This window comes from Sciurus vulgaris (assembly GCF_902686455.1).
Source record: "Sciurus vulgaris genome assembly, chromosome: 1".
Classification (NCBI taxonomy): domain Eukaryota; kingdom Metazoa; phylum Chordata; class Mammalia; order Rodentia; family Sciuridae; genus Sciurus; species Sciurus vulgaris.
In genome coordinates this window covers 181,407,996-181,435,856 of record NC_136461.1, presented here as the reverse complement: position 1 = coordinate 181,435,856, position 27,861 = coordinate 181,407,996, and the positions used below count along the sequence as shown (strand labels likewise).

At 38.3% G+C, this 27,861-nt stretch overlaps 2 protein-coding genes across 4 annotated transcripts in view; both read left to right on the top strand.

Moving 5' to 3' along the window:
- Nucleotides 1-27,861, top strand: part of EIF3E (eukaryotic translation initiation factor 3 subunit E) — a 542,077-nt gene that overhangs the window by 107,172 nt on the left and 407,044 nt on the right. The window lies entirely within an intron of this gene.
- RSPO2 (R-spondin 2) overlaps nucleotides 1-27,861 on the top strand; it is a 187,000-nt gene that overhangs the window by 50,902 nt on the left and 108,237 nt on the right. Inside the window, exons 1-2 of one of the 3 annotated variants that reach the window (XM_079105327.1) lie at nucleotides 7,864-8,414; nucleotides 8,790-9,048. In XM_079105327.1, the coding sequence (XP_078961453.1) occupies nucleotides 8,955-9,048 (94 nt within the window). In that variant the 5' untranslated portion in view covers nucleotides 7,864-8,414; nucleotides 8,790-8,954. Of the gene's footprint in view, nucleotides 1-7,863; nucleotides 8,415-8,789; nucleotides 9,049-27,861 lie in introns of those variants that run through there. The other 2 variants (XM_079105325.1, XM_079105326.1) reach the window with 2 other exon arrangements.

The following is a 27,861-nucleotide window of genomic DNA, read 5'->3' as shown; positions in this document are numbered from 1 at the left end:
ATAACATAAGAATATTTCCAGAATTGAAGGACATACATTTGTGAGTTTAAAAGGCTATGTAGCTTTCAGAAAGTTCTGTGAAAAAAGATTCACACTAATGAACTTTCATTGAAATTTCAGACTGGTAAGTTTGGGAATGATCTGCAATAGGAACATAAATAAGAATCAGCAATTAGAATTGAAAATAAAGAGCAATATTAAATACTTCAAAATACCAAATACAAATGATGATGATTTTTAGTCTAGAACTTTACACCCAGCCAAACAGTCAATTATGTGGATGGAATAGGGGTATTTTTATACATGTAGAGTGTCAAAACATTTACCCTATGTAAAAAATTTCAGGAAATTCTTAGAGGATGACCTATACCACAATGGGCTAAGAAAGAGGAAGTCATGAGACAAATTCACCAGAGATGAGTGGGAAAGGGACTCTCCAGGAAGATGGTGAGGGGATATCCGATTCAGCTGAAGTACACCGGAACCTTTAATAGGGCTTTCAGGAAGATGAATCAATGACCTACTTGGTGTGAATGAATATATCAAGGGTTGATTCAGATGACCAGAAGAGAATCTAGATTGAATTTATGGTGGTCACAGGAAAGTCTGCTAAGAAGATAAAAAGATGACAATAATTGCAGAGAAAATAAAAGTTGTACAGGAAAGCAACTGTACTTACAGTTGACTGCATGACTCAGCTCTGAATAACATATTTAGTCATAATAATTGAACCACTTAATATTGATCAAATTATATTTGAAGGATGGGAGGATGGTGTGCAGGGAGAAAGAAGGGGCAAAAGAGAATTAGTGTTTATTTTTTTTAAGTGGAAAATCAATAGGTAATATTTGTATCAGTTATGGTTTGGTCAAGGGGATAGAGTCACTGAGTGCTGTGCATAAGGAATTTATTACAGGAATTAGGTCTTACACTGTTCTGAAAGGAACTAGGAATGAAGTTCTGGAAAGGAAAAGAGAGGATCAGGAGAATCACTAATATATCTGAAAACAATTATGTGCGAACACCACATTATGAGAGTAACAGAGGATTTTATGGAGGGCAACAGAAAGCTCCTGACTGCACTGCAGTCCAGAGTAGCAGGCTTGGGGTCTAAGTAGGTCAGAGGTCAGCAGTACCACCAGTCAGGAAGAGCTGGATATACAACAGAAGGGAGAGTTTAAGTTGCTCCCTTGGTGGACTTCTGCTTCTGTCCCTCATGAGTCTTACTATGAAAGACTTTCAGAAAGTCTTAACTACTGTTCTATTTCTGTCCATCCTTTCCCAAATCTCATCTAAATCCCTCTTTTAGCCAACTCTAACCCCAAATTCATCATACAGAAGGAGGTCTGGGAAATACAGTTTCCAACTTAACCCAGATGACACAGTACAAACCACAACAGTCCATCTATTGACAATCTGGGATCTAATAAGCACCTGATAACCACATTTAATTGATGAATAAAGACAAAAGTGAATTTGTGCTTCCAGGTAATATGGAGCATCTATTCACACAAAAACATAGACCTTCTTTCCAAAGGGGTCACACGAAGTCTCACATACCCTTTTTGTCTTGGGGTAATATTCATTGTTTTAGTTGAATCATACTCGCTATTTCATATTTTTTATTTTAAATACTGAGATATAAGATTAAGTACAGCTCATATTTCTTATGTGAGCTAGCAGAGGATAGGAAATAAAACATTGATACTTGATATTCATATCAAAACAAGGAAGAAATATTTAAAACTATTATACTCTGAACTTTTGCAACTAGTGACTTGATTGTAACTGGTAGTTATAACTTGGGCAGCCAACTATGTCTTACTTGATTTGTGTAACACAAAAACTTTTGGACTGGCTTACAAGTATAACTCAAATCATCACAATAGAGAGTCATAGCTCCTTTGCCAATCTCAGAATTGAACCAGTTCATGGTCCCAGAGTCTCTTGCACAAAGAGGTCAAGGCTCTGGAACAACTATCCTCACTCTTAATATTTTTCCTGGCCTTCCTCTACAAGACCTAGGGCCATTTACTCAGATAACTATATTTCTGGGAAGGGGAAATTACCAGACTCTAGGGAAATACAAGAATAAAACTCTAAACTTACATTAATTTCTTGACACCCAAAATTGTGGCCCAGCAGAATAGGAGCCTCTGAAGATTGGGTGATTAATGAAGTTTTGGCTTGGTTAACTTGGGTCTGTCTCCCAGTAGGCCTAGTTGATCCCCAAGCCCACTGCAAGTTTATTGCTCCAAGTAGAATAACCTCGGTGTTTATTCTCTGAACTTTCTGTGTGAGTGTATGTATAAAAAATATGAGATATATTTTATTATTAAAAATGTTTTCTAGGAGCTGGGGTTTTGGCCCAGTGTTAGAGCACTTGCTTAGCATGTGCTATTGTCAGCATTGCATATAAATAAAAAAAAAGTAAAGGGTCTTCTATAACTGAAAAGAAAAAATTAAAAGTGTTTTCTATATTGTTCCAAGGTTAAAGTGAAATATATAATATTGCAAAGTAAAATATATTGAAAATAGGTGAGAAAAACATGGTAAAGGGAAAATATGGGTAAAACCATGAAGAAATGGAACTAATAAATAAAATGTCTGCTATAATGTTTTATACACTTGTTGATGGTGAGTCACAAATTTGCCCTTGAGCAATAGCACAATTCATTATAACCATAAGTTAAAAATCACAGTAATTGTTAAGGAAAGGTATACCTATTTTGGATAATAGTACAAAACAAAACAAACAAAACAAAACAAAACAAAACATTCTAGGGAGGATATTTCCTGCTCTTAGGGATTACCTATTGTTTATCTCTATATGCATAGCTAATTGAGTGTAGTAAACATAGTGAAAACAGACATTCTATTTATATTAATGGGTACTGAGTCTAATTCTTAAGTAACTGAGAATCTTTAGTATTTCTCTTTAATGGAGTATAGTAACACTTCCTTCCAGCAACCACATTCACACGAAAAAGAATGGTAATGACACAAATTACTGTAGTTCAAAAAAGCTTAGGACATAAAGGGCTATGTAAGGGAAATGATTCTAAAACATTAGGTCAAATCTTGAGTTTCCTTTGTTAAGCTGGTCTGATTTGGACTGCCTTAGAAGTCAACAGAACTGCTTCCTGGATTTCTTCCATGGGATGGACAGCAAATCAAGAAATAGGCCTTATCACATCAGTGTACAGAGAGTTTTCAAGTGACAGAACAGTATTAACATTTGGAGGAGTTAAATATTTACACATTTTTCGAATGTTAAATAAGTGATTATGATATGCTTTTTAAAAACAACAAATTAGCCTGGATAAGAACTGGTCCTTGACCTTGGTGAAAATCTTTCATATTAATTTAATTACTTCATACAAAATATAATAAATGAACATGTGCTAACATAGGCAACTAGCAAAAGAGACATTTGTTTATATTTAAAAGAAATAACTTATACTGTTCATATTGACATAATAGCAAAAAATGCCATGATTTGTTCCAAAGCAATTAAAGGATAAATTTTGGCTTGGAAGAGAATATACAACATCAACAAATATAAACAATGAATAAAAAGATTGTGGGAAAATTTGAATTTGAAAATATGAATATCTGATAACATAAAAGATAAGAGAACTCTAAATCAATTAGCTAATGAAAACAAGAATCAAGGCCAAAATCAACCAAATCTGTGAACCTGAATGTTTAAATATTCAGAAATTTAAAAATCTATCTTACTTTAGTCCTTATTGTCCAGTCATAAAAATCATTAACTTCCTGTGGTTCTTTATATTGAAAATAAGTATTAACAGCCTCCAAAATGGAAATTTAAAGAGAATGGCATGTGGGAGAGCTTTTTTTAAGCATGACATTTCCAAAGCTATAAAAGATAAGATTGACAAATTTCACTACTTAAAAATATTTTAAATTATACCATATATTAATATACATCAGAAAAAAATATAAAAGACAAATGATAAGGTTTGAAAAATATTTGTAACTTGGATCTCACAACATAATATACGTTGATATAGTCATATTCTAAAAAGCAAAACTAAATGACTAGAAACACAATAGAAAAAGCAGCAAATGATATGTTCAGAGAGTTCATGTAAAAGCAATATAAATGACATAAGCATAGTAGAGGTATACATAATTTCATTTAAAGGGAAAAATCCAATGTGAAAGTTTAATGTGATACTACTTTTTGCTTACAAGTATCAAAAGTCAAAAAATGTTGGCTAGTGTGATAGGTAGACCCCCAAAAGAGGCAATTTGTAGGAAACACAATACAACACACACATATGACCAACTATTTAATCCAACTTTTCTATTTTAAGGAATTTATAAAATGAATCATAAGAAAGTTAATGAAGGCTTTGCTTATAACAGAAAAAGAATGAAAACAATATGACAGTCTATCAGTAGGGAGCTGGCTCAATATAGCCAGAAAATGAATAGATAGATATACAATGTATAAAAAGAATAGGACATTCTGTATGAACTGATGTTGAATGACCTCTATACATTCAAAAAACAAGGTGCTTCATTCACTTCAGTGAATGAAGTGTTCAACTAATATTGCTGCACAAGAGTGGAAAGAATATATTATGAGTGGGTGTACATATGCACACACATTTATCTTCACACATTTGCTTAATAAACACAAAATAGCTCTTAAAGTCTACTCAGAACCTAGAATGTATACAAGAATAACCTGTCCAAGTTTTCCGAGGAATCTCCATACTGTTTCCATAATGGTTGCGCCAATTTGTATTCCCACCAGCGATGTATGATGTACCTTTTTCCCCACATCCTTACCAACATTTATTGTTTTTTTCTCTGCTATTCAGAAGCTAATTCACAATGTGGGAGGTGGAGATAGGGAAGAATAGAGTTACTTTATATTAGGTAGAAGGGAGTGAAGGGAGGGGAAGGGGTATAGGGGTAGGAAAGATAACTGAATGAAACAGACATTATTACCTCATGTACATGTATGACTGCATGACCAATGTGATCCTGCAATACATATAATCAGAAAAATGAGAGCTTATACTATTTATGTATGATCTATCAAAATGTATAAATGCATTCTACTGTCATGTACAACTAATTAGAATAAATAAAATAATATAAAAAAAAAGAATAACTTGTGTCTAAGGAGAACTGATGGCCTGGGGAAGAGAGGTAAGAGAGACTTTTCCATGGATGCCCTTTGGTAAAGATTGAATTTTAAGCTGTCTGAATGAGTTCCAATTTAAAAAAGCAAAATACAAAACTTGCCTCCAGTCTCTAACATCTTTCCTTACTCTTGGCCTCTGTTAACCTTCCCTGTTGCCTATGCGTGATGGAATCTATCTCCTAAGTATCATCACTATACTTCTCTGAACACAGACCCTGGGCACATGTCTATTTACAAAACTAGTTTAATGAAACCACCACATAAACTCAGTTTGAAGAAAAAGTTCATTGAGTCTCCAAAATGTAGAATCTGTGAGCTGTGAGCCTCAATGACAACACAGAATTTGGAAATGAAAGGAAGCAGAGATATGGGATTAAAGTTAATGATAGTTTAGGATCCACTAGGGTTGTATTTTTGAGTAGCAAGAACATTCCTGGGTTCTTGAAATCAAGAAAAAATATTCAGTGAATAGGAAAAAAAGGCAAAAAAAACCCCACCCTGTATTATCAACAAATCTCTGCCCCAGATATTAAGCATGAAACTAAATTCCCCAATAACTAAGCTTGGCAGAGTTTTGAGATTCAGTGAAGAAAATGGTGAAGGTAAAGAGAAACCAGAAGGGAGCATAAGAAAGAGTTAGGAATCTTTTCTCCCAGAGTCCCTTCTTATTAAACATCTTAGCCCATGTCTACAGAAGTGAGGTTGTTACAATTCTTTTTCACAAGCTGAAATCAATCTGGAAGTTCACTAAACTGAAAAGTATCTCTGGTTTTAAAAAAGCCAACTGTGCCACCCAAAGGACAAAAATTAAAGAAAGTTATCTTTTCAGGGATAAGGTTGAAAGTGGTAATTTAACAAGGATGTCTCTTTTTTCTACACAGAGATGATGAGGAGTTTGTTCTCACATTGGTCAGATCCCATAATAAACATCTCAACAGAAAATGGAAAATTGATTTTAAGCCAGAGCATGCTAGAGATGAAAATGACCTTGGACTGACTTCCTAAAATTACCAAGGAAGCAGAGATCCAGAGAGTTGCCCTACTGGTGCTAAATGGTGGACCTAAATCTGCTTGGGTGTGTGCTTATTTTTCCTTAGGTATTTGAAAGGATGCTGACAGCCACTGAAGTTGAGTGGGCCTCACACTATTCAGGAAGGCAGGGAGCTCATTTAAGAGATGTTTTCTTTTATGACCCCCCCACCCCCCAGCATTTTTAAATTTATTTAGGGGTCCATGGGATTGAAACTAGGGCATGCTAGGTAAACTTCCATGGGTTTTACTCCTTTATTAGTGCAATACGTCTGGTATATGCATGTGAGTATAATGGGGGAGAAGGTGGTACTTAGATACTGGAGAGATTCCTTGGAATATGAAGTCATTATGCTAAATGCCACGCCACTCCCAAAGCTGAAATGTTTCCAATTGCTTCCAAATTCTATGATAAAAATCAAGGACTTAGAAAGCCAAGAAACAGATCTGCTGTGTCTGCAATGTGTTTTGTCAACTTTATTCATGCCCTGTGGGCCAGTCTCAGGGCTGGATTTTCTTATCTATGAAATGGGACCAATGACCTCAACTGGATTCACCTGAGTGTTCTCAGGCATGCAGAAAGGGCATAATTTTGAAATTTCTAGCACATAAATGTTGCTATGTAATGGTGACGTCGGTAAAACAGCTACAATTAGGTACAGTGGAATAGTTCATAAACATGACTAGTTTGATGTTACTGTTTCTACATGATTGTCTTGGCTCAAATTTTGAGAATCTTCTGAAAAATTTTAATAATTTAAATATAAGATGCTATCACAATAATATGGTACCTGTGAGCATGTCTATAGAGACGTCCATACTGCCATGTTTAGCGGTATAAATTCTTATCTTTTTCCTAAGGGGCAAACACATTCTTCCCTGCAGTATTGAATGCAGGACAAAAGATTTCACCAGCATGAAATAGGGTAGAATCACGTGTATTTAATGTAACACTTTGTTGAGTATTCTCCCAAACTCAAGGCATCTGGAAGTTTAATTCAGGAAGCTTTCAAAGTGGGAGGAGGAAAGGGAACTAAGAACAAGAAACACCAGAAGAAAGCGAATTTTTCTTAAAAAAAAAAAAAAAAAAATCAGGGGCCCAGTTTCTTGAGTACTGCAGACTGGGTATCACACGTTTTTATGAAATTTCCAGCAGGAAAAACAAAGTCAGGAAACGCTCGTTCTGAAGACAAGCAAAATACTCATCTCACTCCCTAAACTGTACGTTTTGATTTCAGTCTTGCTTTCACATCTGAAGTCTGCTTTCAGCTCTTCCTATAAAACAAAGCCAAGACGTAAATTAAAAAGTGGCAGAGGTGCGGCTTCCTGCGGAATGTGGCTCAAGTTTAAATTGTGCTTGTCAGTAGCATTGGTCCTGGCCTAAATCTTGGGAAGGAAAGTCTAGAAGGCATCATTCCCTCCTCAGATCCCCCCTGCAGGAAGGTTGGCGCTAAGGTTGGAACCGAGCCCAGTGCGCTAAAGGGGACGAGTTGGGCGTGAACCGCCCGGCTCTGTACACAGCAAGGTCTGGGGGCGCCTCCGACCCGAGCTGCTGTTCACTTTAGACATCCCCTCTTGGAAAGCTCGGCAAGGGTTTCTCCTGGAGTTATGCTCCTTATAGGCGGTCAGCTCTCTTTAGGACCTCAGGGAAACCAAAGAGTTTCTGGCTTTAGGACCCAGGAACGCTGAGGCAGCCTGAATTTAGATGCCTTGGACCACAGCACCACCTACTTATAGAAGCATCCCGAGCCTTAGCCGGTCTGCATCTCCAATGGAAAGTGCGCTCGCCACATCCCTTCCGCCTCCCGAGAGCGGTCTGTCTCTCGCAGGGTGACCAGGGAGAAACCTTAGCTGTGAAGTGACCGTGGAGAGAGCCCGGGAAGCAGCACAATTGGATAGAAACGCCGAAAGCCGAAGCACCCCTAGCTCTGGGATCGCACTCGCGGGTGGAGACGCAGCATCTTAGTGGCTGCGGAAACGCCTGCCCAGTCGCGCTCCTGCCAGGCGCCGCCGGCCAGAGGACCCTCAGCTTATGCGGACCCTGACGCGGGGACCGGAATCCCAGAGCCGCCAGGAGCTCTAGGCGGGTGTTGGCAAACTTTTCCCGAGCCCACGTGCTAACCGAGCGGCTCGCTTCCCGAGCTCGGGATGGAGCGCCGCGCCTAGGCACCCCGTGCCTCCCGAGACTTATGTGCGCACGGTAGGCGACCCACACCTTGCTGCCGCAGCGCTTGAGTGCCCTATCGTGGGGCCCTAAAGGGCCCAAGAACGTTCTTTTAACTCTGCACTCTCTGTGCCTTTAGAGCGTTCTTCCTTTCCTGAGCGTCTGCACTAACCCTTTTCCCCCAGTTCGGAGCCCTTAGCTCGGCAGAGGTTACTAATTCACTGATTGTAATTTCTCTCCAAGTCGTCTGCAGCTGTAACGCGCTGCAATAGGCTGCTCCGTGGCTCGTGCCAGGCAGTGGGTTTGTTCCTCCTTCCCTCCCTTCTTTAAATTGGGACGCGCGAAGGCGCAGCTGCCTGGCCGGGATTCTCTGTCTCCCACCCACCCTGTTTCTCGCTCCTCATCTCTCAGGTTCACTGTAGAAGAGATGCTGATTGCGCCGAATTGACCAGTGCAGCCCCGGGGCTAGTGGTAACCCTTCCTCTGAGTCGCCCCCATCAGCGCAGCCGGCCTCTTTGGATGAGCCCTTCAGTTCCTCGACTTTGAGAGGCGTCTCTCTTCCGCCCGATCGTCCAGATGCAGTTTCGCCTCTTCTCTTTTGCCCTCATCATTCTGAACTGTATGGATTACAGCCACTGCCAAGTCAATCGATGGAGACGCAGTAAGCGAGGTGGGTTCCTCTCAGCTGAAGGTGCGTGGGGTCCTGGGTAGGTGGGGGGTGTCCAGGCGCTTACTCACGACCGAGCTTTGGGGACTCTGCAGAACGGTGCCCTCCACACACCAGCTCTCGCGGGCCACTTCTCTTCGCTTTTGAGGCTCTGAGCGCTGCGGAATGCTCCTTTCTTCTGTCCCCAGTAGGTGCGGTGAGCCGGAATGAGACGCGCTGCGAGCCCGGTGAGCCCGGCGTCTCTAGAGCGCTCAGCGCTAAGTCGTGCGGTTCGCACGCCGGTTAGCTCCCGCGCCTCTTCTCCGGGACTCTTGCTTAGGTCTCATTTCTTATTTGGGGTCCGTTTTTCTTGTTTGCTGTCTTTTTGTCCTGTTAATATCTTCCCTGAAGCCCATTTGTCTCTGTCTTCTTCAATTGCGCCCCAAATCCTGGCCCGAATTGCTTTGGATATAGCCTAACCTGCGAGAGTGTGGGTGGGGGTGGGGGTGTTGGAGAGCTGGGTAAGAGTATCTATCAAGTTGAGCTGGAGAACCTGCGTTTCCAGGAAAAGGGCAACATTGATCTCTTCTTCCGGAACCTGAGACGAAATGGCAACTTTCTGAATTAACCAGCTACTCCTGCGCTGGCTTTCTGGAGAGTGTTTGCCTGCAGCGTGATGTTTTAAAAAAATAGGCCCCACTTCTCCATTTGTTTTCCTCAAAAGCGGCGATTTCAGAGAAGGGTTTCTGTGCACAAGGAAATTCACTTGCGGCTTCCGAACCGCTCGCTCCCTCTCCATCACTTGTGAGAGCAGCAAGGAACGCGGAAGGAAGGTTTCGGAGAATTAACTAGCTTTCCTTCAGATTTATTGTGCGCTTATTTCTGTCTTCCAGTCTTGCTGGGCCTGCAGCTCATACAACTGCATTTTAGGGTATGTGCAGCTAGGCACAATTAAGTCTTCTCCGGGGAATTGAACATGAACCACACCACATATCCCTTGAATTACCCGCTCAGGGAAAGTGCGCAGAAGCCCTTTGCAGGCTACCTACCTGGTGAGAAAAATCTATTTGTCTCCATCCAGCAGTTGAGACTTGCGCAGTTAGAATTTGTCAAGAGGTGTATAGATCTTGATTCCGGCACCTCACGCCCATGATGTAAACCTCTCGACCTGTGATGTGATTTGTTTATAACTCATTTTGTAGAACCTGTGGCTCTACATCTAGATTTTTGGAGAGATCCGTTTCAAGTCTTATTTGATGACTTTTTCTTAAGGATGTCATTAAGCTGTTCTCACCATAGGAAGAGCTAGAAGTTGACCCCCTCCAGGGCAGAGCTGACTAGGACTGGCGTGGCACTTTCGCAGCCGCTAATTTCTATTGGTGATATGTATCTGTGGATATTAAGGATACACACACCTGCCCTCACACCTTTCATTTCTGATTTTAGAAAATGCTTATTTTAAGAAATTGCCCCATCTAAAAATACAAGGGAGAAATTTCTTCCTACAGGTCATGAGTTTGATACTGATATGTCATTGAAAAGCTCCTCTCCATGTCCTCCATGCCCCAGTGTTTTCTTTTGAGGTATTATTTGACAAAGCTGAAATTGATTATACAGCAGTCAAAATTGTTTATAGAGTTTTTTTCTTCCTTTAAAAGCTGAAGCTGCAGCCTATTTAGTTGAAAAAGTAAAGTGCTTAAGATTTGCAAAATATAGAAATATCTAAAACCCTTGGACAAATTCTAGTTTATTAGATGCTTTACTATTTAGTGATCACTTTCTGGTCTACCCCGCCTGTCCCATTGTGTTGAGTGGAGAAGAATCCAGCACATTGTTTGAGTAGAACTTATTGCAGCGATGCTGTTCCTTGGAGAATGACATTACAGCACTCCTGCGGCCAGAAGTGATACTGCACGTTTTTCTACAGGGCCATCTGTAAAGTTCTGCCTATGGCAGAACCCATTTCCTTCAAAGCTTGCCTTGGCAAAATATCCTGTAACATCTACTATCCACTTCCCCAAACTTTGACATTCAGAAACCCGGTTTCAAAGTGTGCAATAGTAACTGTGGCCAAAATGACCTTTCCATTGCATAAAATTTGAATGCTTTCAAGTACATGTAAATTAATAAGGTTGTAAAAGAAAAGGCAAAAAAATTCTATCAAAGTATGTCGCTTTTTAAAATTTATTTATTATTTTTTTCTTTCCCTCCAACAGATGTCCTTCTCCAAATCCCAAGTTTCTGGCTAAAATAACTGCGGTCCTTAAAAGTGACCACACTATCTGTGCCAACAAAGGGTGTACTGTGTTTTTAATTAAAAGTGGAACTACTTAAAGGGCTGGCTAGACAGTGCAGGGTGATAGTAGCTTTTCTGCTTTGCAAGGAAGCTTAAGGACTGCATTGTGAGGGTATTGAAATGAATAGAGATCTAACTCAAGTTGTGTGAATTGCCCCTCTTCACAAACTTAAGCTGGTTTTAATTGATCTCATGTTCACTGATTGATCCTACACCAATTGTTGTGCATACCAAACAATTGGCTTTCCCAAAGGAGATTGATTTAAATTAGTTTCTTGGTGAATGCCTGACTACTAGCCAAATCATGTCAGCAGTGACAGTTGACATGCTAGAGTTTATTGTGGTGCCAACATTTCCCTTTTCCCCTTTGTTTTGTATAGTGGCAGTTAAATATTACTTTCTAGGAAGAAAAGTGATTACTACTTTTAGTAAAAGGTGTTGTAGCTTAGAAGATCAGTTGTTTTCTTGGCTTGTGTTCCCATGTAGGCGGCAGTGGTACCAGGATTGGTTAGGCTTCCCCTGGGATCTCTCCTTTTTATTTATTTTTTTCTTTTTTCATATTCCATCTGCAAATAATCAAACCTTCACTGTGGAGCATTCTCAGAACTCCTTTGGCATTATGTTTAGTCTGCTCTATGATCTCAGATGCTCCATAATATCATTTTCTTAATGAAATAAAATTCTTGGCAGAGATCAGATAATTTAGTCAGTTAAAATCAATTGCATCCAGTCTGGGATAGAGAGCAAATGTATCATTTAACTCTGTTTTATTTCAAAATATAGCCAGAAGATTGAGGAAATAGAATGTAGACCTTCTATACTTTTTGGGCAAAATTTTGTATGGGGGAGACCATGAACAGCACTGCTAATTACCTTTTGCATTTTCTTCTCCATATTTGAAGCAAAATAAAAAAATGCATTTGATAGTCACTAATGGGGCCCAACTGGAATACTTTTGCTTTTATTTTTCTATGTTAGGCACAAAATCAATACTCAGAATGAATATCTTTGTAGAAGAAAGACATAAAACATTTTGGAAATCTGATTGACAACTTATGTTTTGTCTACATGGTAACAGTGTTAAAATCCATTGCCCTTTTATCCTACTTCAATGCACAGTCATTATCAGCTACTGCTAACCCCCTACTGTCTATATCTGTCTTATGGACCTCTTATGATTTATTTGTATGGTAAATGGTGTTATTCGATTATATTTTTTGGAATGATTGTAAGCTACATTTTAGGCTCAATTATTGAAAGCGGATAGACAAATCACAACTTGATTATGATCCCTTAGAAGTTTTTGACATAATATGATGACTTAATATTATATCCCTCCTATATTTTAACCAGGGACTTGATGCAAACTTCTTGATAAAACTCTTTGAAAGCAGCAAGGCTTTGAGACATACAACTGGTGTTTCTGGTGGCCTGATGGCAGGGGACATGGCATGGTATGGTAGGGGTTGATTTCAGTAGTCTTTTATATACTGATTGAAGCTTCAGTTTCTCCTTCCTCTATAACATCTCATTTCCAAAAAAATCACATTTGACTTCTTACATGATAATGAAGTGTTTATCATAAAGTGTGGTGTGTTTCTGGTGAATGAGGTTGGGGCAGAAAGATAAATGCTTTTTATTAAACCATATAGGGCTGAATTAATTTGTCTTTTTAAAAAGTTAATGAAGAGATTTGGAGATATTTGTTTTTTACAAGTACTTTTTAATAGTTTATTTCTCCTATTTCAAAATATAAAGTGGCACATGGAACGTATTAACCTACACTTAAATGGAAAAGCTTTAAAATACATTTTGCATGCATGCTTACTTTTCTGAGTTCCAGAGTATTTCAGAAAAGCTGATGTGATGTTTAATTTTGCAACATAAACATGTTCTTTTTCCTTTTTTTTTTAATTGACTGCCTTTGCTTCCAGCATAATTGCATCAGTTTTTCTGGCCAGCGTCTTACCAATACAGGGAGGTCAGGAAGTTGCTGTGCTCAAACCAACATCTTATTTTGTCACTGAAATTTGGAAGTGATTCAGAATAGGTGATGTTTTCCTAGTCTCCATTTAATTCTGGCTTACTTTATCTGCTCTTAAAATCAAGGCTGAAGAGAATCCAATATTTGCAACAATCACAAGTTGGAAATGACACTTCTAATTCCTTACTGCAAAACTTCCTTTTCATTTATCCAGAAACTGGCCAGTTTATGGATTATGGAGGCTACTTTTTACTACTTCCAACTGACTGCCTTTGTACAATCCTTCCACCCCCTGGATATAGGTACTCTTATCCATCCCAAGTCCAGGAAATAGATGACAGACAGATTTTTCAACGTAATGTTTGAGAATCACTTTGTTAAAAGGAAACGGTAAGCTTCGGATGAATATAAGGTTTTGAATTTTTATATTTTTCAAGGTGTCATGAGGTTCATTACTTTTCCTCTATAGCAAATGTGGTCTTTCCATGTTCACAAATTCTTATGTTTTCAGCTGGAATAAATATGGAAGTGTTAAGACTAAAGCACATATGTAATTGTATATAATTGGGAAGATACATATGTATATGCATATACATATGTATGTGTATGTATATGTACACGTATATACATATAAGTTTACTTATGTGTTTATGAGGGTGTGTGTAGAGGGCATGGGTGGGATGGGATGACGATGGAGGTTTGGGTTTTCAGAACTAAACAGCATTTTCCACCCATGTTTCCCGTCCTTCCATTTTGATTTTTTTCTCTTAGGATGCAGGATGGTTGGGGGAAGGAATGAGACAGAAAGGTGACTGCTTTGCCTCTTTCCAAGACCTACCTCCCACCTGTTCTCTTCACCAGGACCTCTTTCTGTTCCAAAACCCCACTGTCCCCCTGACCTAGCATTTTTGACTCCCTGCCTCTTTGCCCTGCCTGCCATCTTGTCCCCTTTTCTTCACTCCTGTGCTTACCTTCTCTTGCTTGATAATCCTAATTCATTAATTCTTCAGTCTGTTACACTCTGGCTTCTACCTCCAGTCTTTTCCTGAAATGATTTTCTTTTTCAAAAAATTATTATATAGACTTTTTTTTTTTTTTGTGAGCAGTTTTAGGTTCACAGCAGAATGGGAGCAGAAGGCACAGACATTTGTGACAGGGGTGTGTAAATGGTCATTCATGTTCCATACACACTGTCCTCTGTTGTTGGTTCCCCTGGAGATGATTTACCACAGCTTTACAGGAAATTCTCTTCCTTTTGGCTGGTGACACACACTGTTTGCTGCCCATCGCTTTGCTGTGGTCCTCAGTCAGAGTAGGTTCTGAGTGATATTTCACCTTGTATTCCTTTTCTTGGATTTCTTTTAAAAAAAAAAAAAAAAAAAAAACAGAAACCCATCCCTGTTCTTCTATGCAGGGTCTTCCACAATAGCCTCAACATTTTTTTAAGCTTCAGGTTATACTGATTTCCCAACTGCTGCTCTATAAATAGATGCTTCATGCTCAAACTTGACAACTCGTCCTCATGGCTTCTCTCAACTGTGTACTTGCCGTCTTCCCTATTTCCACTCATGAAGTTTCCATATATCAAGGCTGGAAGTCTCCCTGCAGTATTTTACTTTTCTTTGGCGTTCTTTTCTTTCTTCCTTTTTAAAATCAGTTCATTGTAGCTTAAACTATACCAGATTAGAGCAGTGTTTATATCCATCCCCTCTCTTCCATTCCCAAAGGTCTTTCCTAGCTCAGTCCTCACAGGCTCCTCCTCTCCCCATATCTATTGCGTCCTCACTGCATCTGTTACCATGCTGCCACATGACATTGTTCTCAACCACCAAAAGCATCCAATTACTTTACTGCTGGTAAACCCCAAGCTTCTAGGACTCCAGGTTGACTACAAGTGAGCATCAGCCTCTTTCATGTGGCTGTCAATGTTCCCACTATCTGACCACAGCCTATTCTGAACCTTTGGCAACCCTGAAGGTACTGTCCACTTACACTGTACCAAGTTATTTCATTTTGTATGGCCAAGCATGTTTTAGTGCCCAGCTAAAATGTCACCATCTCCAGGAAGCCCCCCCTGGAATTGCCTACCTATCTTTCTAAAGCCACATCAATCATTCCCTTATAGTTCCTTAGCTTCTTGTGCTAATCTTAAGGGACTCTTATTTTCCTCTCTATTCTGATGTCTGTCTCATCAGATCTTCAGCTTCTCTATGGTAAAACAATGGCATATTTTTCATTGCACTCCTCAAACTAGACCTAGGAGGGTACTTCCTGCACAAGTCATAGTTGAACAAAAAGTCATTGAATAGGCAGTTTGTGGTTTGCTCTTAAAATAATTTTGACTTAATGAGAAACGTGTTTTTTTTTTTTTCAAATTTGACCTTTGTACATAGTTGAAGTTTGAATATTTAAATACTAGGTGCAATCTCACTATTTACTGATCCTTGTATCATTTAAAGAAGAATAAAAACATTGAAGTCTAAAGGCATCCCTAGCTCAGCTCTCATTCTGAAGTCTCTTCTGATAATTTCAGAATTGCACAGAGTATTCTAACACCTGTTTGTGTATTGACATCCTGTTGGCTGTTTGAATGACAGTTTCTAAGTGGCTGGTGATTTAGGGTACATCAGTGAAATGTCTGGGAGAAGGATAACTATATTTTTAAGCACGCTGTTTCTAGAGAAAGGAACAACAAGGGACTTGGCACCCCCAAACACTTTGCCCATATGAATAAAAAAAATTCTTCAGGGGAAATTAAAAGAAAATGGTATTTGCCTTCTTGAAGGCATTTATATTTAATTGGTTAAGTTACTGCAAAATTTAGTCTTTATTCTTGCATTTATGACTTAGTGTACAATAGTTATGAGGACACACCTCTAAGTGACACAGCATGTATACTAGGACAAGTTCTTCTACTTAGTTGTTCAGTGTCTTCCAGAACACTGGAATTTCACTGCCTTTGGGAAGGAGGCAGAGCCTGTTGGACTTGAAAGGAAGGTGAGCTGTTTACGAAGTTGAGGACTGATTTTAAAACTAACAGATAAGTGGAAGAGAGAACTAGAATCCAACTTTCTAAATTCACTTTTTCTGTGTACAATATACTTTCAATATAAATATCTTCAAAAGAAAAGTCACCTTTGAATCCATTTAAACGTTCTTCAGACCACAGATTTCGATTCGTAGAACTTCCTATAGCTCATAAAGTAGCTGATATTAAAAAAATTGAACCCTGAGGAGTGAAGTAATTGAGGGATAGGGCCATAAGTATGTTTTAGTAAAAATTTGCATCATTTTACAGTAAACATTTTTATCATTCTTGTATACAAATTACAGGAACTTCGTTTATCTCTGATACTTCAAGAGCCAGAGGAAGTATGTGTGTATACATGCACTTATGCATGTGTTTCTACTTGTGTATTTAAAGGGGTGTGTACTGTATTTTAGGTGTCTACATGTATACCATTACAGTCAAAATAATGAATAAAGGTCAGAGAAAAGCTATTAAATGTTCCTATTTTTACTCTGAAATATGGAGAAAGTAATTAAAGGTAGTTTTTCTCTAGTTGTTTGGAGAAAAACCTTTCAATTTCACCACCAGTGAAAAGAGAACACATATAAAATGGGAGTTTTCCTGCTCAGTACATCTCTCTTGAGCAGTTCTTAATTTGGGAGTTCAGAGGTAGAGTCAGGGTTTTAATCTCCTGAAACAACAAAACATTTTCTGCTTTTTTGGGGGAGAAGATCTGGAGCTTTCCCTAATGTCTCAAAGTGGCTCAGGGCTCCTCTCCTTCCTTCAACAGGTTAAGAAACGTTGGTTAATGAAATAGCAGGTAGACTTGCTGAAGTAGCATGATGCCAAGCAGCTGCTTCAAATTGGCATAGATTTTGCTTCCTAAAAACTTGTTTTCTTTGCAGGTTTTTCAGTCATTTGCCAGGTGTGTGCTTGGCAATATGAGGCCACGTTGGAAGTAGTGTCTCAAGATTTATTTCAGTACTCAGCCAGTCTCTTCCTCAAAGACAATAGTCGTTAAATTCTCCAGCCCCCTAAAGAGACTTCATAAAAGTACAACTTAAATACGCATCGTGAGGGGCATTGTTAAAAATTGGATCATATGAAAAGTTGTATCCAATAAGCAGAACAGTTACTGTAGAGCTAACAACAGCTGTTGGAAGTGTTCAGCTGATGTCTTGCAGAGCTGGCCTTGTGACTTGATGCATCACACTGCCACTTCACAGAGTGGTCAGAACCAGGGCTTGGCTCTCTTCTGGGCGGTGGATTTTTGCTAGGTCCTTGCTCTTATGTCGATGCATTTTAGAAGTTTTGTACCATAATGGAGTTAGTCCCTCATTTTGGTGCTTGGTACAACTTGCCAACCAACCACCTCAGCAATTAAAATGCAGGGACCGACAGAGGGCACACTTTGCCTTCTTTCCCTTCTGTGTTGTTCTCTGCAGGGGCTGCAGGATTTTGTACTTTGCTTTGGCCCCTTGATTGGGGTAGCAAACCAGCTCTGCTACCTCCATTGATATTGTGATCATAGTGATGTGGTTGCAGAGAAGGAAAGGGACAAATCAAAAGAGCTTCTGGTCTTCCTGAGCATTTTTGGATTGGTTCCTAATCTGCTTTTGACAAGGCTTCACCGAAAGGCAAACTTAACCAGATTTAATACCGGCAAGGTAGATATTAAAGCTGGAGATTGTGTTAGTCTGCAGGTAGATTCCAGCATCTACACCCACTTTGAAAAACATAAGGTTTTAAAATATTTTCCATTAAGTGTATGCCTAAAAATGTAAACAATTAACAGTTTGGAGTTGCCCAAGTGATTCCACACGTTACCAAATATGCCCAACTGGAAAACTGTTTGCCAAGTTCTTCGATATTTATGGGCAGATCCCTTTCATGGATCTTTCATATTATAGTCCTTAAAGAATGGTGAAAATTGTCTGATCTTATTTGAAAAACTAGTTTTGGCAAAAACGATTTACTCCCCTGCCCCCTTGTGTAATAACGTCTGACTTGGAGTTTAGAAATGCTCTGGTACCTCATTGTTATTTCCCTCTCATGCTGCGGTCCAGTGGCCTTTTGTGGTACTCAGAAGTTGGACTTTTAACGTTGCAGGATGTGTGCTATGCCATCACTAACTTGCCCATTTAGTTAATCACTCTTCTCCCCTCCCCAACTCCGCAAGACTTTGAAGATTTACTTTGACCCATTGGTTCAGATGGCAAATCCAATCTGCTCTCTTCATGATGTTTCATTGAATCATAGTGGGGTTAATATCCCATGACCAAAAGACATCCTATGTCTGTCTCCCAAATAGAACTCTTTGGGGTAACTATTTTCAACTATTCCACTCCCATAGATGGTTTTTGAAGTCTCTGCCCTGAGGGAGAGATGCTTGATGACCCGGTTTATTAGGAACAATTGCTCCTGGGATGCCCAGGTTTCTATACCTAAATAGGAAGGCAGTCTTCTTCTCTGACTTGTCATTTCCTGTGGGTAGTTCTTATATGTGGAAGAACACTAATAAAGAAAAAATTGGAGGGGGGGTGCATTTCCTTCTTGATGTTTTAGAACCCATGTATGTGTGTATAAGGGTCATATTTATTTAATATATTTGGGGGTTCTTAAATAATCTGCACTCCTAGTAGATATGAGGAAGTGCTGGGGAACAGCTGTAGGTTGGGTGAATTGGAATGAGAAAACTAGATGAAAATTTGTTTATCCATGGATCTGGACGCCTTCTAATTCTTTCAGAGAAACTAGAGCTATTCTACCCACAGCCTTTTTCCTACTGATGTTAGCTATTATGTGGCCACCCTCCTTCCCCTGGCCGAGTATGGTAGAGGAACCTTGTTAGGGTCGGGAGACTGTGATTTGAAAAACCACTGGGGTCTAAGTGGACAGTGGTGGTTCTCAGAAGCACTCTTAGTGGGCTGAGGCTAATTTGTTGGATTGGGTAAGCCTTTTTATCACTTCTGGTGGCCAAGAATTCATGTTATGGTTGACGTGATTCTCACAATTTTTTAAAAATCTTCCTTGAGTTATCCTGGAAATTGATCTAGAGTCTGAAAACTACCCTTGAAAATTGATTATCCAGAATCATGAATTTAGTACAATTTACTTTTTCCCTTTGTAGAAGTAAAGATAACTAGTTCTTTGCAGCACCATGTGTGATCACAACACGACATCGAAAGTGTTTATTACTGTTCTAAAGGTTTGGAAGTCTTCTGTACATGAAGCACTCAAGTTTTGTTAAATTTAGAAAGATTTGAAGAAATGGGAAAGGCTGGTCTCAGGGAAAGGAAAAAGGAGCGGGGACAAGATTCTAAGACTTGAAGCCTATCATGTGAAAAAAAGGTTGTGATTCATTTCTACTTTAGAAGGTGTTTCCTAGAAAGGAAGATTCAATTTCTATTTTGAAAACTATCCATTAGTGGAAGAGACCTGTCTTGTTGTCTTGTCTTTGGCTTTGGAAACGGACACTTTCCAAGAGTGGAGAGCCTCTCAAGCATGGTAAAGCAGGTGACTGTACCGAGTGAAGGACCCTAAGCACCTTGTACGCTGTACGAACCACAGTATGAGAGCATCTATAAAGCACATGGCATCTGATAGCTGCTTACATATAAATTCTTACAATTATTTGAACTCAGATTATGAGACTCTTGCCTTCCTAAGAGGAGGATACTAAACAAAATCGCTTCTTTAGATTCTGGATCCCATGCCTCTGCATCATCATCGTAAACTTCCACAATAAGTACCATAGACATTGAAATTTGATCCGAGTTCCTAAAAGAGGAAAGAAGGTTCATTTCTCCATTCTTACATGACCATGATGCCAATTTGTAGTCTGTTCCATTATAAGCAAGTCTGAGATTTCGGTACAACTATAATCAATGTGGCTTATGGCATGCAGATATTTTGCTTTCTTTAATGAGGTTGCTAGACTGTAAAGTATTTGACAGTTCATTAGTTACTGTAATATATGAAAGCATAAAGGGCTTAAAATTGCTATTGGATGAAGAAGAAAGATGTTGGTTTATCATTTATATCACTTGGATTGTATTTGACAGAGTGATGGGTAATGATTGATGCCCTCTATGTGGGAATCATCTGGTGTAGTAGAGGTTCCTGTCTTCAGTCTTGCTTGGAGCAAAGTTCTTTTTAAATTTTTTTTTAGTTGTCAATGGATCTTTATTTTTATTTATATGAAGTGCTGAGAATTGAACACAGTGCCTCACACATGCTAAGCAAGGGCTCTACCACTGTGCTATTGACCCCAGCCCTGGAACAATGTTTTCTTAATGATTTGGTTGCAGACTGATGATACACCAGTCACACTTCTGTGTAATATGAAGTTGAACAGGACATTTAAATTGTTGGCTTACAAAAAAGATCCCAGTGGCTGGGAATAACAGGATGAATTTACTGATGAAACCCTAACTAGAAACATGTAGAGATTACTCTTAAGATTAAAGAACCAACTATGGAAGAATACAATGTTGGAGTTGAAGGCTTTTTACTGACTTTTTTTTTTTTTTTTTTTTTTTTAACTCAACCTGAGATTGTGATATAGTTGCAAAAAGAATTGACTGTATTAAGAAATATTTACCTAGATTCAAGAGTAGAGCAGATGAAGGCCTCCAGCCACACCAGTCTTATGTTCATTACTTTCAAAAGTGCATTGTATATTGTGATATTATCTATTATCTAGATACTACTTCTGTGAAGTGCCTGTTCAGTTCCACTGCCTGTTCATTGATTTGGTTTTAATTTATTCTAATTGGTTATACATGACAGTAGAATGCATTTTTGACACATTATTTGTTTTTTACTTTTTTTTTTTTTTTTAGTTCTTTATATATCCTGGAGATTAATACTGTTTCTGAGGTGCAGGTGGTAAAGATTTCCTCCCATTCTGTAGGCTCTCTCTTCACATTCTTGTTTTCTTTGTTGTGAAGAAGCTTGTTAATTTGGTGCCATCCCATTTATTAATTCTTGATTTTATTTCTTGCTCTTTAGGAGGAATTTGGTTCCCATAAACCTATCATGCCGATTGAGCCAAAATACTGAGATTTGGCCATACTTTTTTTTTTTTTAATGTGTTGAAATGTTATAATGTTATAAAGCAATTCCTAGATATTTCATTTTGTGCTACATATTTTTGAATTCATTTCTTAAAAAATGTTTTCTTACAAATAACAATGTCACTAATGTACCTAACATAATTAATAACATAATATAATATAATAATAATGTACCTAATATAATAATAGCTATTAATAACCTGTACATAATGGATTTCCCCAATTTTCTTAAAAAATGTCTCTATGCAGTTTGTGTGAACCAGCATTTAAAACATACCTACTCAGCACTCAATGGGATGTCCCTCTAGATACCTCGATTTTAGAGCAGTACTTCTTTCTCACCCCTTTTTTTTGTGTCACGACTTACTGAAAACAGTGAGTCAAGGCTCTGCAGAATGTCTAACATTGGGGATTTTTCCATTTGCTCCTTTGTAGGGCTCATTTAACTTGTTCCTCTATCTTCCATATTTTCTGCCAACTACAAGTTCTCTTGGAAGGTTGAATGAGGTCCAGGTTCAACTGTTATGGCTAGAACACTTCCCAGATAATACTCTGTGCTTCATATTGCATCACATCAGGAAGCACACAATGCCTTGTGCCATTCTCAGTGTTGCTAAGATGAACCAGTGGGGTCATGTGCTACCAACTTGATCTCCTCATTGTAGAGTACCCATTGACCTTTCATCTGCTGGTTTTTTCTGTGATGATCTTTATCTGAATCATAGTTTCTTCAGGGGTTGCACAACAGTGGAACTTTTCTCCTCTCATTCCTTCTAAATTTATTAGCTGAAGTTCTACTGAAAACCTGTTCCTTTTCAACCATAGATGTTTTTACTTTTAACCAGTTCTTATAGGAAAGATAGGCAATAAAATTAATTCTTTAACTGCAATTTTCCAGAGTAAGTAGTGGATATGTGTGCAGTTAGACAATGGGTCAACTTCACTGCAGGAGAATCAAAAACTTTGGTTGTGTTCATTCATTGCCTGTCAAGCGAAGGAGGTAAAGTTCTCCTACAGCCTCTGCTTATTGAAACAGCAGTGGTAGGATGACTTTTTGGCTTCTGTTAATAGGAGTGAAATAGAAACCTTCGGAAAACCTGAGTTCTATTGGCCATCTTCTGATAATGTTTTCTGTTAATAGTTTTCAGAGAAGCCACGATGGGAACATACAGCAGCCTCAGCCTGGTGTAATCTGAGGCTCACTGGGTAGAAAAACAGTACTTTGTACTACTTAAATACCCCCTGGAAGGCTTAGGAAGGAGAGGAAGGAAAATATTTGAGGAGATCAACTGGATGTTGTAGGATACAAGTAATGTCACCTGAGAAGGATTAAAGTTTCCTCAAAACTTGACCTGAATGGCAGCTGGCCACTTAGAAATTGCTCTTGGAGTCCATCAATGGCTCATTTTCTGCTGTGCAGTCTTCAACTTGCAGACACAAAAGGTCTAGAGATTTCATATCTTTAGTGGTTAAATGACAAAGTTTTTTTTTTTATTGCTTTTTAGCTGCAGCTGGCTCTTTCTAATTACAGAAATCTTTTTATTCACTTAAGAACTTAGCTCATTGCTACCAATCAAGTTAACATTGGCACAAAATTTGTATGACCCATAGAAATATGCCTATAATATCTACATTTAATAATTTTATTATCCAAAGATAGACACAAAAATCTATTTGGAAATTTAAAGAGCTTTTTGGCAATTTTGAACATAGACATGCATATAAAACATTTAGTGAATGACTTGAAAATACAAACCCCATTGCAGGAGAAGTACAACCCTGCAGAAATTCAATACTTGTAAACTGCCTTCATGGTGATTTTTAGTAAAGCAAAAACTACTGTGAACTGAAGAAACTGGTTATTTGGCAAGTTAGGAAATAGAACTAGGAATGTACATAGCTTCTTTTAGTAACAAAAGAATGAGTTTAGTTCAATGTGTGTAGTGTTTTTAAGTTACTATGCAAATAAGCTTCATATACTAATCAGGGCTAATAGGTCATGTCCTCTATACTTTTTTTTTTTCCATGTGTGTTTTGAAAGTTGTCTTTGTAATAAGCCCTCCACATTGTTGAGACATTTCAGTCTTTTGCCTTGGAAGCAAATGGTAAAACTTTGTTATTTATGTAAGAATGTTTTTAAAAGCCACTCACTAGTTTTAAAAATGAATACAAACCCCAAACTTATTCATTGTTGAAACTTTGAAAAATAGAAAACAATACCATGAAGAAAATAAAACTACCAATAATCCTTCCATTTAATTTCAATTCCTGTTAACACATTTTGGCTTTTATCATTTCAGATGTTATTTTACCCATCTACATAATTTTAAAATTTAAGAACTTTATATATCATAACCATGTATTCTTAACTATTTTAATGATATATCTACATCATAAATTATTCACCATAAAAAAATTTTAAAATCCATTTCCTTATTGGGCAGTTAAATATTTTGGTATCATTAAAAAGTTTGATATTTAAAATGCTGCTGCAATTCTTATGCATCATTTTTCACAACAATTTTTAGATTTTTAAAATTTTTAGATAAGGTAGAATGCATTTTTACATATTACACATACATGGAGTATAACTTATTCTAATTAGGATCTCATTCTTGTGGTTGAACATGATGTGGAGTTATATTGGTGGTGTATTCATATGAATGTAGGAAAGTTATGTCCGATTCTTTCTACTGCCTTTCCTATTCCCATCCCTGTTCCCTTCCTCTCACACCATTTTTTTCCCTTAGGCTTCATTGACAGAACTAGATATAACAGTATACAGGAGTCATTATATTTATTGAGCACTTAATATGTAGCAGTCTTGCAGGTTTTTCTTTTTTCCCAGTGGAGCTGGGGCTCAAACCCAGGATCTTGGGCATGCTAGGCAAGCACTTTACCACTGAGCTATCCAGTAGGTTTCTCAAGCATAGAATAGTTCTTCAGGCTACATATTATTGAATCCTCGAATTAGTTTGTGAAAGACCTTCTATTTCTCCCCATTTTAGAGATGAAGACTCAAAAGCACAAGAGAATGGATGGTTTGCCCCAGGTCACAGAGCTAGTAGGGAAGAGCTAGAATTTCATCAAGGCATCCCACTTCTTCCATGTTCTTAACCAACGAGATGGAAACATGAAACTCTTGATCTTACTGCCTCATGTTTTCCAGAATATGTACTGACTGATCCTAATTCAGTAGGTAGGAGATGATAGACATATTGCCTTGAGTCTTAGAACTTTTCCTCTTTTTTTTTTTTTTTAAACATTTTATCAAAGCATTTCTGTTGAGAATAAAAAGAAGCCACTCCATTATCCTCAAGGAAATCACTATTTAAATAATTTTAAGAGACTTGACATTCTCTCCCATTTTTTTTTTTTCCTGGCTCCAAATAACATGACTATCTACTCAACTGCCTCAATCTTATTACCTGTTTTCTTGGTAAAACTTATTCTTTCTACATCCCCTCTCCAGTATATTTTTAATTCCTTTTAAATCTGCTGCCATTTTGTAGACCACACTTGACCACATCCCTCCCTAACCACTTCAGTAGCCTTCAGAGTATCTTCCTGTGATCTGTTCTAAAAAGTGGGCGCTTTTGCACTTAAGTACCCCACTTAAGTGCTTCTATAGATTTCTGTTAGAGCTCACGTAAATTCCAAACTCCTTGCCCAGCCTGGAAGATTGAGTGTGATCTGACTGCTCTCTGCAACTCCTTGCCCAGCCTGGAAGATTCAGTGTGATCTGACTGCTCTCTGCCTCTCCAACTCTCCATTTTTTTTTTTTTTTTTAAATCTTGATCCTGCTGGCATGTTCTATTTCTCAAACACTGTAAACGTATTTCTGTCTCAGGACCTTTGCATGTTTTGTGTACACTGTCTGAAAAGTGTTCTCTATCCTCCTTGTGACATTTCCTGTCCCCAATACTGGAAAAGTATCTAAAGGAGCATGTTTTTTCCTTTCTATTTTCCATTGCAAACCATTGGGATCAGGACTATGGAGAGGCAAGAGGCTTAGGGTACAAAATAGAAGGTGTGCACTTGCTCACACCTGAGAGATCACCTCCTTGAATTTTATATGCTAGGAGCTTCACTTATATGCTTTTACTTGCATCTCTGCTCTGCTCTGTCTACTGGTTATTATTTCTAACACTCTATTCTTGAGTGTTTTTAATTTTTTCCCTCTTCCTATGAGAGAACACTGTACATTTAACAATCTTTCTTTTGCCTCTTCGACATATAGCTAGACTGTGTTTCCGAGCCTCCCTCAGAGTTATACAATTGAGTTTTGACTAGTGAAATGTGAATAGAAGTGGTATATTTATTACTTGAGCCTGGCCCAGTAAACCTCCTATGGGGGTGCCTTTTGCTCTTCTTTGTGTATCAACTTGGTAGAGAGGAATGAACCCTTTCTTTGAGACCCTGGAAGATGACAGGACCACAAGGTGAAGTATGTGTAGATCCTTGAATGGCTCTGAAAGTCTCCCTGCTACATTGTTTGTAATGGACCCTGCATGAGCAAGAAAGACATTGAGCCTTGTCTCAGAAGCTAGCATTGCTTGTCCTAACTAATACAGGTCCCCTTATCTCACTCCACCAAGGTTTATGGAATATAAACTCCAAAAGGAGGTAGCTTCATTCATATTGTATTGCTCAGTATGGAGTTTATCCTTTTGTGGGTGTCCAGGAATTTTTTTTAAACAAATAATGCAGGATGTAAATACAATACCAATATATAAAATTTCAGACAAAATTGCAAAATGATATAGATTATGAAATATCTTCTGAGTTCAGAAGGGAAGAAATATTGTGGGATAATGTTCTAGGAAGAGATTTCATGAAGCTGCAAGCTTGAGCTAACTCGTAAGCTTAAGGCAGTCACTGTTTATAAAGTGGTTCTTAAATTTCTCAGCCACAGATATTTTGAAAACATATTCTAATGGCACATCACAGTAATTTCACACCAGAAGTATACAATTTAGTCAAAGCTCACATATTAAGCTATGTCAAATCATTTTTATAGTTATATGCCTATAACCAGAAAATATTGAAAATTTCCCTTTTTTTCCACTGATTATGACCAAGATTGTCTGAAGTGTTAAAGAATTTTTAAATTCATGTAACAGAAGTAATATCTGCTTTTATGATTTATGTAGTGAAATTCCTCAGTGTTCAAGGTTCAGTGGGTCATTTTGCTTTCCTGGTGGTAGAAGCATTTGTTTGGGGTTAGGACCTGGTGGCATTCCTTCTGGAAATGTCTACGAGCTCTAAGGAGAGGACATTGTTTGGCATTGTACTGTCAATGGGAAAGATTTTGTCAGTACTAAGTATTTTTATTTATTTTTGGATACTGGGGATTGAACCCAGGGGTGCTATACCACTAATCTACACCCTCATCTTTATTATTATTTTTAAATTTGGTAAGTTGCAGAGGCTGGACTTGAACTTAACCATCTTCTGGTCTCAGTCTCCCGAGTCACTGGGATTATGGGTATGTGCCATTGTATCTAGCTATTTTTTTTTTTTTTTTGTTTTGTTTTTGTTTTTTTGTTTTGTTTTTTTTTTGTTTTGTTTTAAGGGAACTGATTTTTAACTTGGGAATTCTGGGTGTGGAGGAGCATGAGTAAGAGGCAAGCGTGATCTCTGTAAATGAGGTTTGCAGGTGGTCTGTGGTTGCGTCTTGAACATGCTGCTGCTAGCAGTGGGCACCTTCCCACCTTGAAGCTCCCCCTGCAGGTCAGGTGGGGCAGGACTGTGGTGAGGCAGGAGGTAGCCCAGGTTTTACGATTACAGGATCAATAAAGACAGTGCCAGCACCCCTGTTAAGACCTAGAATCATTAGAAGCTCTGAACCCTTTATTCACATTTGTATTCTAAAGTCACTGGTAATGTAACATCTTTCCTAAGTTAGTTCTCACAAGCAATCCGTCATCAGCTCTGCTACAAACTAATTGTGTGTGTGTGTGTGTGTGTGTGTGTGTGTATGTGTGTATGTGTGTATGAGTGAAAGAGAGGACTTTAATTCACATTTTTTTGTCCAGATATTCTGTCTATTTAAAGTAAGTTTGATCTAAAAAATCCCAAGAGCCCTTCTAAGGATAAAACTTGTATCTCTAGTCTTCATTTGGTCCAATTTCTTGCACTGATTAAAATTCTTTCTTGTCTCTATTACTGTGTGGTGTTGATTGGATTTCTTTGTTCTGTGCCTCAGTTTTCCTCTTCGTGAATAGGAAATGAGTATTCTAATCTTGTGACTTGGCCATGACAACCATATAGAGGCACATGTCATCTATTGGAACAGTGCCTGGCATGGGGCAGGTGTGCAGTGATTGTGCCCTGCTGTTAGATGAATTTTCTGCTTGCTTCTTTTGGGTGTTTCCTGGCTCACATTTGCTTTCCATACCAAGTCTCTGATAAATTCTCCATTCATGGTTTGGACAGGTTTCCTGAAGTTCCATCTTTAAAAAAAATT